This window comes from Muntiacus reevesi, chromosome 6 (genome assembly GCF_963930625.1).
Source record: "Muntiacus reevesi chromosome 6, mMunRee1.1, whole genome shotgun sequence".
Classification (NCBI taxonomy): Eukaryota; Metazoa; Chordata; class Mammalia; order Artiodactyla; family Cervidae; genus Muntiacus; species Muntiacus reevesi.
Genome location: NC_089254.1, coordinates 46,633,618 through 46,646,752, shown reverse-complemented (window position 1 = coordinate 46,646,752; position 13,135 = coordinate 46,633,618). Strand labels below are relative to the sequence as shown.

Sequence of the window (13,135 nt, the reverse complement as noted above, 5' to 3'; positions counted from 1 at the left end):
AAACTCAAGGAAATGGATGTTGAATTTTTGTGTTGATCATTAAGACCAAGACAGTCTAGTCAAGTTGGAGAATGATTATGTTGGTAGCCCATATATAATTTCAGTTGTTTCCATAAAATTTATCTTACCTCAATTCGTGTTGATGTAGATTTTTCAAAGGACATCAAGAAGTATTATCAGAGTTCTTTGTCTACTGAAAAGAAAATTAATGAAACTACATCCCTCATAAACAACTCCAAAAATACTAGGAATGACTTACTTAGCATCTTAGATACACTAACCTCAAAAGAAGACTTGTCATTGGAGAAATTACAGCAGATCAAGATACCAAATATTCAAATATTGCAAGAAAAGGTAAATATTCATGACAGTATAGTAAAAGTATCTGTGGTGTTTACTTAATATGTGTGTGCTTGATCGCTCAGTCATGTCTGACTCTTCGAGACACCATGGACTGTAGCCAGGCTTCGCTGTCCCTGGAATTTTCCAGGCAAGAATACTGGAGTGGGTTGCCATTTTCTTTTCCAGAGGATCTTCCCGACCCAGAAATCAAACCTGCATCTCCTGCCTTGGCAGGTGGATTCTTTACCACTGTGCTACCTTTGAAGCCCGACTTGATATACAAATCTTTTCTATTTCCCTGTCTAATGTTTTATTTCATTTTTAATATATATTTTATAAGTATAGGAATAATATATAACTAATATATATTTAATCTAAAAATAATATTTTTTTATTTATTAAGTCCAAGTTTGAGAAAAATCAAAGAGTAAAGATCGTGGTTTGACTTTATTATTTTATACTATTTACTATTTCCTAAATGGTATAGATTGTGGACATTTACTCCTCCTGCTTCCTAAGTGAAAGGTAGTTTTTATTTTTAAAAAGATGAAATTAATATGGAAATACTCAATATTTTCCAAAGAAACCATAAGTATGAAAGTGTTATTGATTGACATCAGTGCTAACAGCAAATAAGTTAGATCCCTATTCAGTTAGCTAGGAGACATTTAGTGGGTCATATCTACATATTAAGCATGAACAACTGTTGAAGAAACACAAATGAATAGAGCAGTGTCTTGCCTCAGTGAGCCTGGATGCCCTTAGAAAAACACTCTACCAACAAGTTACTTTTTAACATAGATCCTTCTTCCTCTCAGGTGTGTGGAGGAGGAGAGGACATGGCCTGTGCGCTCTCATCCTGTGGTGGCCCGAGCTGTTACGGCTCCCCAACCCTCTTAGGAATGCCCTGCAGAAAGCTCAGGAAGCAGAGTCTGTGATTCACAATTGGAACAACCAAGTTCACAGGTTGAAGAAACAGGTAAATGATGTCTTCTCATGCTTTATTTGCAAAGCTATAGCAATTTTAAAACAGGAAACTGCTTGAAAGTTTTTAAATTTCCATTTATCTTCTAAGTGAAAGAATAGATTCTAGATGTTAGGTGTTCTTTTGCTTGGAAATACAGTATAAAAATAAAGTTATGAAAGTGTTAGTTGCTCAGTCATGTCCGACTCTTTGTGAACCTGTGGACTGTAGCCCTCCAGGCTTCTCTGTCCATGGAATTCTCCAGGCAAGAATACTGGAGTGGGTTGCCATGGCCTTCTCCAGGGGATCTTTCAAACCCAGGGATCGAACCTGGATCCTCCTGCATTACCATCTGAGCCACCAAGGAAGCCCTAAAAATATAGAGGTGACTATAAATGGTGATTTAGAAGTAGATGAGAATATTGACATATTTTCTCACATATATGACATACAAACATGTGTATATATGTGTGTATAACATTGTGTGTGTGTGTGTTTGTGTATGGAAAGAAAGAGAAGAGAAAAACAGATTATGTGTTCATAGGACATACATAGACATTTGATTATGATTCCTTTGTAACAAACACTGCATAGAAAGGTGTAAATTCCTAGCCTTGGAGTTTTGAAAACTATAGAAATCTCCAAGTGAAGAATAATTTTTTTTTTAAGAATAATTTTTCATAAATTCAAGAATGTGTTTGAAATTCTCCTAAATAGACAAACTTTAATGTTAGAATTTAATGTTAGAAATGTTTTTAATAGGATTATACCCTTAATTCCTTAAACTCCTTCCTAGGTTAATATGATAAAGTTGTTTTAATATTTAAGTACCTGATAACAGAATCTTAAATAATTTTAAACAATTTTAAAAATCATTTCTAAAAAATGAGTAGAATAATCAGTTAGGCTTGAATACATTATATTCATCTTGAAAGGATAAATACAAATTTAAGAGTTTTGTGAGTACATTGTGTTCATCTTGAAAATAAGTTGGTATGTTCCCTAGTTTCCTTTTTTTTGGGGGGGAGGGGCAACCTACATAAAGCCTTTAAAGAAGAAAAGCTGAAAAATGCTGCATTTTTAAAAATCAATATAAGATAAATATTATATTAGTCAGCCCTCTTGTTTGCAAGTGGCAGAAACCAACTCCTGAACAGAAAGGAAATGTACGTGCAGACATCTGGGCCTCAGAAGTGAAAGAAGGATACAGAGCCAGACTTGAAAATGGGGTGAGAACCACAACTAAGATACACACACCTGCACATACACACTCCAGAGCAGCCATTCGTTCCATGAGCCTCGTCTCCATGGACCTGAGTCCCAGCTGGTCCTATATCCTTGCTCCACAGGCTCCAGAATCCAAGTTCTGGAGCAGGTCTCTGATTATAGTCAGGTTGAAGAACATCCCTACACATCTTAAATGTTGACATTTTTTGTTTACATAGTCATCTGTGGCGCTAGTGGTAAAGAACCTGCTTGCCACTGCAGGAGACATAAGAGACACAGGTTCAATCCCTGGGTCAGGAAGATCTCCTGGAGGAGGGCATGGCAACCACTCCAGTATTCTTACCTGGAGAGTCCTGTGGATAGAAGAGCTTGGCGGGCTAGAGTCCATAGGATCACAAAGAGTCAGACATGATTGAGGCGACTTAGCATTCAAATTTGTATTGCCACCTAGTTTTTTCACTTATGCATTATTCTTCAATGCTTTAACAAATATTCGTTGAGTACCTATTGCATGCTGGGCATTTATCTACATGCTGGGAATTCAACAGTGAACAAATACGAATCCTGGTCTTGTATCCCTGTGCTTAAATCAACCCTTAATCATTTCATGTAATGTTAAACTACTATTGTGTCCCTCCTCAAAAACCAGAAATCTCACACCATTTAAATAAGTCCCATGTTAAGTGATTATTTTTAAAAGATAACCCCTGAAGTTTATAATAGCAGAATCTTGCTTAATCAACATATAAATGGAGAACTAGAAAAGGATGAAAGTTGTCATGTTGATAAAATGGTGTGCTATTTTCCTCTTGATTAGAAGGGGGAAGCATGCCAGAAGAGATTACAAGAGAACTCTCAGGAGTCGTGACAGAGGATGGATTGCAGAGAGATGTTTTAAGAGTGAAGTAATTTAGCAATCTTATTCTTTCTGAATATGGCATCAACTAATCTACATTGAGATTTCATCTGTGTAACTTGGTGCTTCCTGACCAGAGTATTTATTTCCGAAATTCTCATCTCACTTCTATGTATTCTTACTCACAATTTCTCCACTTTATTTTTTATTGAAATATAATTGACCATAGGAAATTTGTATTAGTTCTAGGTGAACAACAATGATTTGATATATGTATATATTGTGAAATGATTAGTACAGTAAATTTAGTTAACATCCATCCATCACCACATGTAGTTACATTCTCTTTCCTGTGATGAGAACTTTTAAAATCTCTCTTAGCAACTGGTATTCATTTTAAAGTTTAAAAAGTTCTAGAGAATTAAGGAACAATTCCACAAAATTAAGGTACATATTTTTCATCATGTAAATATTTCTGTTTTGTTTCATCATTTGCCAGTGACTACCATTAAATCCTTTTCCACAGAATCTGTATGGCTTAAATTAAGCTGTTTTTTTAATGGAGAAATAAAGGGAGATTTTTTCCCCCTAACTATGTTTGATCCTAATTAGCCCTGCTTCTGTCACAATTAATTTATTCACTGCAGCTCAACTTGTGGGTGATATTGTTCTATTGCTCTCCATTTTTTTCTCTTTCTCTCATTTGTTGGAATCCTAAGAAAAAGTCCATGACCTTTTTCAAATCATACAGTTAAGAATTTGCGCTTCTAAGTTGTAAACGTTTTAGTCCTTATCGTTTCTCCACCAAGTGTACACAGTATTTGTAATTTATTTTTGTAGCCTGCTCTGAGTTCAAGCTCATTTATTAAAAGAAAGAATGCTTTCTTTTTACGCGCAAAGAGCATATATTATTTGAATTTGAAGAATGTTTAAAAGAGTAAAGATTTAAACTTATGTTAAACTTATTAAAGTTAATATTTTAACTTAAAGAAAATGTTCTCAGCTTCCTAAACATGATGATCACTGTGTGAAATTTTCTGACACCCTAAAATACTAACATCTCCTAAAAAGAAAATTTGTATTTTCAATTTATATCAGGAAAAGTCATTGTTTTCAAATAGCAGTTTTGATCACTAATAATGTTTTAAGAGATAAGTTTACATTATTAAATATCACCTTTTAAAAGTTTACATTATTAAATATCACCTTTTAAAAGAGTCCTTTAACATGAATCTATTGTTTAGTTATCTAGACTTCTATTTTAGTTTTAGTGAGTTCTATTTGATCAGCTGAGTAAGGAGACATCCCAGAATATGCCTGATTGTTATGTTTGCCTCGTTTTCGTTTTTTCTATTCCAGATCAGAAATATAAGTAAACTGGCAGAAGTTTGCAAAAAGAGTGCATTACAGCGAAGAAAGAAACTGAGGAATATGAAAAACCAAAGTGAATCTGAAGAAGAAAAAAATGAATCTTCTAATAAAAAAACTGAAAATATTTTTGTTAGGTAATTTTTTTAAATATTAGAACTAGTTTTTGTTCCTCCTTTTCCCCCGCCTCCCCCATCTCCCCTTCCTTTTTCTTCCTTTTCAATGTATAGTGAAGCATCAACCAATTCCAAATTACATTAATTGGAAATCACATGCCTAAATCCAAAACAAGACGTACTTGTTGATCTTAAATTTCTTAATGAAAACAATTGCAAAATATTAAATCTGTATCAAAAAATATGGTTCTCTATATAAGGTTAATTTAGTAATAAATCCTAGAATTTAGTTAAAATTCCAAACAAGTGAACTTAGTGTTTAAAGTTATATTATTTTTTTAAAAGGAAAATCCAACATGAAAACTCTGTCAGATACCACAATCTGACAGAGTGAGATCAAGGTATGCCAATTGTTAGTTAGTATATCAAATACTGTAGTGAAGTGGCATCTAAAATACTGATTATTTTGGATAACTGTTATTGACTATTTTCCAAGACTCATGCTGGCTTTCTGTGCCTGCCAGAGGGAACTATTTGATTCATTATTATTATGATTATAAACTTAATATCCCTCACAGTGCCTTATTTTAGGAGAGGTTTGTTGTTTTCTTTGTTTTTGATCACCCCACGCATAAGGGATCTTAGTTTCTTGACCGTGGGTTGAACCCATGCCCCCTGCAGTGGAAGTGCATAGCTTTAACCAATGGACTACCAGGGAAGTCCCTGGGAAAGGTTTGTTTTAAACTCTAGAGAATTATCAGTTAAAGATAAAAATCAAATAGTACAGCTGGAAATTGACCTGAAACCTCACTTTCTGCAGATAATGTCATTTGGGTACAATACTACATGGAATTGATCTGAGAAAGCTTTCCCACAGCCATCTTCCAAATTCAGTCATTTAATATCTCCATATGAATTAACACTTAGGATGTCGGTTACAATCTTTGCAGTCACTTTATTAAATCTCTTTGCTATTGATTTTTATAAGAGACCCCTGTGGCCAAGTTCTATTTCATTGTTTCTAGAAATTGTATTAGCAGCTCTAATACTTATTTTCAAAATAATGAAAAAAATAGGGAGTGAAAATAATCAGTAAAAATGACCAAAACAACCAGTTAAAATGACTGAGTATGAAATCAGTCAGCTGGACATTTGTTTGTTCAAAAGCAAATTTTCAGTGAGAAGCTAGATTGACTGATATTTACTAGGCACAGATCCTAGTAGATCTGTGATTTAATCTAGTAGATTTAATCTCATAATCAATGCCAATTAATGTGAGGAACACATTAGCTATTTCTGCAGATACAAGTTAATTCAGACACCAAAACTAAATATAAGAACTACCACTGCTGTCGTAAGAAAATGGTAAAATACAGTCCTGAGCTCAAGCAACAGATCACAAAGCAGGTTCTACCTGTTTCCCTCCTAGTTCACTGGAGCATAGAGCCTATTGCTATACTGGTCCTGGTTCTCATTGCTACTAGAATGACACTTTAAATAGAGTCACAATAAAAATGTCACTTTAATTAGCCTAAGGAATTGGGGGCAGGGGGGAACTGTGTTCAGATTATTACAACAAAAATTAGGCTAGTCATCAAGAAAAATCCTGTTCCATAAAAGGAACTTCCCTGGTCAGGGTCCCGAGATTCTTGGTCATCAGGAAATGGTACCTTTTGCCCACCCGATTTCTTCAATTTTCTTGGCTGTAAAGCCCAAATAAAAATATTACATTTATGGTGGCCACTCTGTGCAGCTCCTCTTTGACCATCTTAATATTTTCCTTGTGATCTGAATTCCTTATTAACAGAGTTTTATGTCACTTTTCCTGAAAGTGAATTTATAATCATTTAAATTTTAATTTTTAATCTCATAATCAATGCCAATAAATATTTCATGACTGAATGTGGAGTTAAGTTCACTTTTTATTAGAATTTTTCTTTTTAACAAAACAGCTACCATTTCTATAAAGAGCCAGATCCATGGTTCTGTTTAAAATACGGCTCTAATTTATTCATGAAAAATTCTTGTTGCATTTTTTCAAAAACAGCATAGGAAGTAAAACATTCACTTTGGGAATTTGCTGGCAGTCCAGTGGTTAGGACTTGGCACATCATTCACTACCAGATTCAGTCTCTGGTTGGGGAACTAAAACCTCACAAGCCACGTGGCACAGCTAAAAAAAAACTAAAATAGTCCTTTTATATTAAAACTAGCTAAGGCAAAATGACTGCAAAGAAGATATATAGTTAGGTCGTGTCACTCAAATACTGAAAGTCATCGATGGCTCCCATTGTCTTTTGAATGAAGTCCAGTTTCCTTAGCCCCACATTTAGGGGCTTGTGTGATTCACTCCCAACCTTCCTGAACTTCACCTCCTTTTTTAAAACTTTTTAAGACACTTTTTAACTTTTTCACACACTTTTTAGACACCCCCTCCACTGGCCAGCCAAACACACTATTTACCTGTTCCACCCTGAGCTTTTGCCTGAGCTGACAATGCCCTTACCTGTCCCTTCAACCCACATGTCCACAGATTTAATCTGTGTGGGCTTCTAAGACCAGATTTGAATGTCTTCTTAAAGTTCTTCCTGAAATATTTTCTCTTCCCTCTGAACACCACATCATTTTGTCTTAAATTTATCACTTCTCCTCTTATGAAATATCAGTAATCACCTGGAATGATTTATAATTTCCTGACTTGATGGTAAACCCCTTGGAGATCAGATCTGTATCTAATTCGTCTCTAACTTCCCCATGGGACTCGGGATCTGTGCCTCAGTGAGGAGCCAGAAAGAGACAAAGAGTTATTCCCCAAACACCTACAGTACATCTCCCACTTCACTTCTCAAAGGAGGCCAATTCTATTTTCTGAAAAGCAGGGCATAGATGTATTTAGAAGTTTCTTGATAATATGTTGCTGATACTATATTTTGTCATATCCCTTCTCAAAATAGGCCTTTGAGAAGTAGTATCAGATATAATTACCCTGTTATGCAGATAAGCAAAAATTTCTAACCTTTTTAAAAAAATTTATTTATTTATTTTAATTGGAGGGTAACTACTTTACAGTATTGTGGTGGTTTTTGCCATACACCAACATGAATCAGCCACGGGTGTACATGTGTCCCCCCATCCAGAACCCCGCTTCTACCTCCCTCCCCACCCATCCCTCCGGGTTGTCCCAGAGCACCAGTTTTGAGTTCCCTGCTTCATGCATCGAACTTGTACTGGTTATCTCTTTTGCATATGGTAATATACCTGTTTCAGTGCTATTCTCTCAAATCATCCCACCCTCACCTTCTCCCCCAGAGTCCAAAAGTCTGTTCTTTACCTCTCTGTCTCTTTTGCTGCCTCGCATATAGGATCATCGTTACCATCTTTCTAAATTCCATACATATGTGTTAGTATACAGTATTTGTGTTTCTCTTTCTGACTTACTTCACTTTGTATAACAGGCAATTATGAGCCTTTTTTAATGGCAGGGGGGATTAGAGTGGAGTTTCGTTGAGTCCAAACCCAGGGCTTCCCTATTATCTCATTCATGGTGCTTAAATCTTTTTTTTAAATTGAACGAAGGAAATGGCAACCCACTCCAGTACCCTTGCTTGGAGAATCCCATGGACAGAGGAGCCTGGTAGGCTCCTGTCCATGGGGTCGCAGAGAGTCGGACACAGTTAAGCGACTTCACTTTCTTTTCTTTCTTTCTTTATAGCTGATTTATGTTGTTGTTAATATCTGCTGCATAGTAAAGTGACTCAGTTATACATATATTTACATTCTTTTTTATACTCCTTTCCATGATGGCTTATCACAGGATATTGAATATAGTTCCCTGTGCTATACAGCAGGACCTTGTTGCTGATCCACCCTATGCATAATAGTTTTCCATGGTTTTGAATCTTAATGACAGGCATCTAAACATTTTAATTGTTTTTGAATCTGTACTTACAATAAGTAATTCTTGTGAAGACATTTTGTAGGTCACAAAATATCCCAAATCTGTTATTTTTCATTTTTCCAACAAACATTTTTACAGGTTGTGTTCATCGTTACACAAACAGTGTTTCTTTCACAGAGAAGGGGAAACTGAGGATGCAGAAGAGTCTGTGGGACACTTAGAGTCTAGTTCCTATATTCTAGGGACACTAATCAAATACAAATAGATTTAACTTAGAATTCATTGTGATGATATTGACAAGATAGAGTGATAAGGAAACACAGTTACTAAAACACATCTTCTTATTTAAGGGGAAAATGTGCCTCCAGAGGATGTAGAGAAGGTGGCAAATCGTGTACTTGACATCCACCTACCAATAACATCGCAAAATCTAACCCATGAACTTGACAGAATACAGAGACTTATGCAACTCTGTGAGGACTACAGGACAGAAGAGGACAGGCTAAACAAAGCAGCAGATGGAGCCCGGAAGGTTTTGGTGAAGGCAGAAGCAGCTAAGTAAGTACAATTAATATTAATGTTCTCCTCCTGCTCTAACAGGCAAGCTGCTGAAAGGCCATCAGAAAAATATTTGCCTAAGGAGCTACAACATTCAAATGAAATTACCCTTTCATTGCCCAAAATGAAGGCTAAGCTGTCTGTGGAGGTGCCCCAGAAAGCTGGGAAGCGGGGAGGCAGGGCCCAACGATGCTGGTTTCCCATTTTCCTTAGACTGAGCACCCTTCCTGTGGTCTGTTACCTCTTTATACCAATATACGCCAGTAAGTGCTGTGTATTAATTATATGCCTATATCTTAACAAGTGGTGGGAATATCTGTGTACTTTTCCCTTCTTTTACACTAATTTTTGGTTCTTTCTATATTTATGGCAATAAGCAGTACTTTGAAAATCTAAACTTAAATATATATATATATAAAAGATTTGATGGTAAGGAAGAGAAGGACTCTAGTGCCCCAAAAGTAGTACTGAATAGAATGATATATACAGTATACAAAGTCAACTAATTCTTGCTTCTTTTTGCCCTTGCTGACTTCGCTAACCAAAGATGAGAAGCCACCTTGATGTTGATTGTGGGGTACTGTGAGTCAAGGTCATAGGGTCAGCGGATGATGGTACCATCATCTACATCCCCCATCATTTTTGGATGCCCTGAAGCAGAATTGAGACCTGAACTGTCTTCACTGTCTCACCATCCACTTATACAAATAAAGGCCCCCAAACTCCGCTGAAACCCCAGTCCCTTCCAGTTTTACTGTTTACAACTAGGAAGATTAAGTAGCTACAGCACCATCACACTGCTGTTAAAAATGATCCTGATGAAGTAACATGCAGAGATTCTTAGTGTAATGTTAATTCTTTTAAAAAGAAGATAACACATTATACACAGAAGAGGCTCTCAGTCATGAAAACAAAAATCTTATAAGGACAAAAATGTTAGACTATGCCAATATCATAAACGGTGGTAGAAGCATTGGTAAATTTTCTCTCCAATATTTTTTTCTTCTTTCTTCTTTTTTGGGGAGTGTTCTCTAAATGTGCTATAATGAGCAGTACATTGAAAATCTAAGGGAAAAAAGAATACAGTAAAAAGATATGGGGATAGGGGGAGTTATGAGAAGGAAAGACTCCGGAACCCCCTTCTGTAACTGTAGAGAAACAAGTGTAGAAAAGGAAAGCTACATACTGTATGATTCTTACTCTAAGACCTTCTGGAAATAGCACAACTATGGGGACAGTGGGGAAAAAAAGATCAGTGGTTGCAGGGATTGAGGGGAGGGATGAATAGGCAAACACAGAGGAATTTTAGGACAGTGAAAATACTCAGTTTGATACTATAGTGATAAATACATGTCATTATACATTTGTCCAAACCCACAGAATGGACAACACCAAGAGTGAGCCCTAATGTAAACTGTGGACTTTGGGTGATTATGATGTGTCAATGTAGGTTCATCAGTTGTAACAAATGGACCCTCTGGTGTGGGGTGTCAGTAACTGGGGAGGTTAGAAATGTATGGGAAATCTCTGTACCTTCCTCTCAATGTTGCTGTGACCCTAAAACTGCTCTTATAAAATAGTATTTTTCTTTAAACAGAAAAAAAATCACCACCAGGAGGAGAGGATGGGTTGATTGGAGAAGGGGATGTTTTGCCATTTAGCTATTTTTGCTCCTACACAAGCATTTCTAACAATGTCTCTGCTAAGGTCAGTCAGCTATCTGCCTGACTTTGTACATTCTTCCAAAGGTTCTTCTGAACCCGTAGATCTAAGTATCTGGTGAATGTTGACTTGAGGTGAGCTCATTTCTGTAAAATAGACTATCACTTGGAATGCTTGTGATTTTAACCTCTGACTGGGCCCCTGGGCGGCTGGAATGTCAGTGAAGCTTAAATAAACCTGAATAAACACAGCCTGTAAATGCAAAGCCTTTCAATCTCTTTGCTCTCTGTGGAGCCTCTTGACTTGCCCTCCCCCCCCACCCCCCCTTAAGGATTTCAAGAGCGTTGCTTAAGTTTGAGGAGTCAGGAAAGAACTGGCTGAAGATAATTTTTTGTTGTTGTTGTTCCAAGCTTGGCACTTTTATTACCCAAATCGCTCTGCTTATGACAAGTTAAGAAATGATATCTATATCTTTGATTTCCATACCTCGCAAAATCTGTACCTATGTAGGCATATACAATATATGTGTTTTTATTGGCATTTAAATATACCTGTTTCTCAAAATGAAGACTTCAGCACTTTGCCTTGCTTGAGAGTAATTTAAACAGACTTTATGAATAATTCAGGAAAGTTTTTGGTTGAGTCGAATGAACTCTCCAGGTGAAATAAATGAATAATTCTTTATTTATCTAATCTGATATGTTAATATCTTACCTCAGAAAAGCAGAAAATGTTCTATCAAATCTCGGCAAAATGTTGAAGAAGTTGCAGCAAGTTCAAATCACTCAAGGACGGATAGATTCTACTATCACACAACTGACTGCCGAGATAACAAAAATCAAAAAGAACGAACTTCAGGTATTTTCTTTATCTTCTTTGAAACTAACCTGAAATAAACTTCAGCTGTGGAAACAGCACAGGTTTTATGTCTGCCAATGTCATGCTTGTCTTACCTGTTCAGTGGGATCATTATGATGATAAATAAGACTATGATAGTATTATATGCGTAATTAATGTTCTACAGCGCTCTCCCAGCATTATCTCCTTTCACTGTTGGCCAAGCCTGGGGGACAAAGCAGGTGCTACCACCAACTTGTAAATGAAGAAAGTAAGACCTGGGGAGACTGAGTCACTTGCCTAAGGTCACACAGCTAATTAGTGATAGATTTGAGGACAGTTTATCCCTTTTTTTTAATAATCTTTTAATTGGAATATAGTTGATTTAGAGTGTTGTGCCAGTGTCTGCTATTCAGCAAAGTAATTCAGTTTTACACATATACACATTCTTTTTAAAATATTCTTTTTCATTATGGTTTATCCCAAGAGATTGGCTATAGTTCCCTGTCCTATAGAGTAGGACCTTGTTGTTTATCCATTCTAAATGTGATATTTAACATCCACCACCCCCAAATTCCCAGTCCATCCCTCCGAGCCCTCCACCCTCACCCCTCATGTTGGCAATCAGAATTCTGATCTCTATGTGAGTCTGTTTCTATTTGGTAGATAGGTTTATTGTGTTGTATTTTAAATTCCACCTATAAGTGATGTCACATTATCCCTTATACCAGGGAAAGTCATAGAGCTTTGAAAGCTCACCAACCAAAGAAATTAATTGTTGCCAGACTTTTATAATGAAATTTACATAAAATCTGACCAGCATATCCTAAAACTGAAAGATAACCCAAAAGAAAGGGTTCCACACAGAGTTTGGCAGGAATAAAGCCTGCTTTAACCCACGTGATAGGTCTGGAAGAGGAAGCCTGGCAGTTAAAGGACAGAACAGGTCCTACTCTGTGAATCCATGACATCCCTCCTCCAAGACTCGCCCCCTTCCCAGCAGACTGCAAGTTCCTCAGTCCCTGTTCTTCAGCTCATTTTAGATATCTAAATACAGGCATCCTGAAAAGAAAAGCAGAAAGCACCAGAACAGTATTTGTACACCAGGAAATTTTAAAAAAGGTTAGATATGAAGAGGTTGCACATATATAGGAGCAAAAAATAAAGAAGGCCTCCAGGTTTTCTCCTTCTGTGCATCTACTCTAGAATAGGAGTTGGCAAAATACAGCCCAGGGGCCACATGCACCCACCAACTGTTGTAGAGTCCAAAGTCACACAGTTCGATTGGAGTTCAGCCACATATTGTC

The 13,135-nt window shown here is 36.5% G+C and overlaps 1 protein-coding gene across 1 annotated transcript in view; it reads left to right on the top strand.

The window, feature by feature from the left end:
• LAMB4 (laminin subunit beta 4) overlaps positions 1 to 13,135 on the top strand; it is a 112,287-nt gene that overhangs the window by 87,467 nt on the left and 11,685 nt on the right. The window contains 5 exon segments of the mRNA XM_065938470.1: positions 149 to 354; positions 4,749 to 4,850; positions 4,852 to 4,894; positions 9,122 to 9,329; positions 11,711 to 11,849. Of these exon segments, the coding sequence (XP_065794542.1) occupies positions 149 to 354; positions 4,749 to 4,850; positions 4,852 to 4,894; positions 9,122 to 9,329; positions 11,711 to 11,849 (698 nt within the window).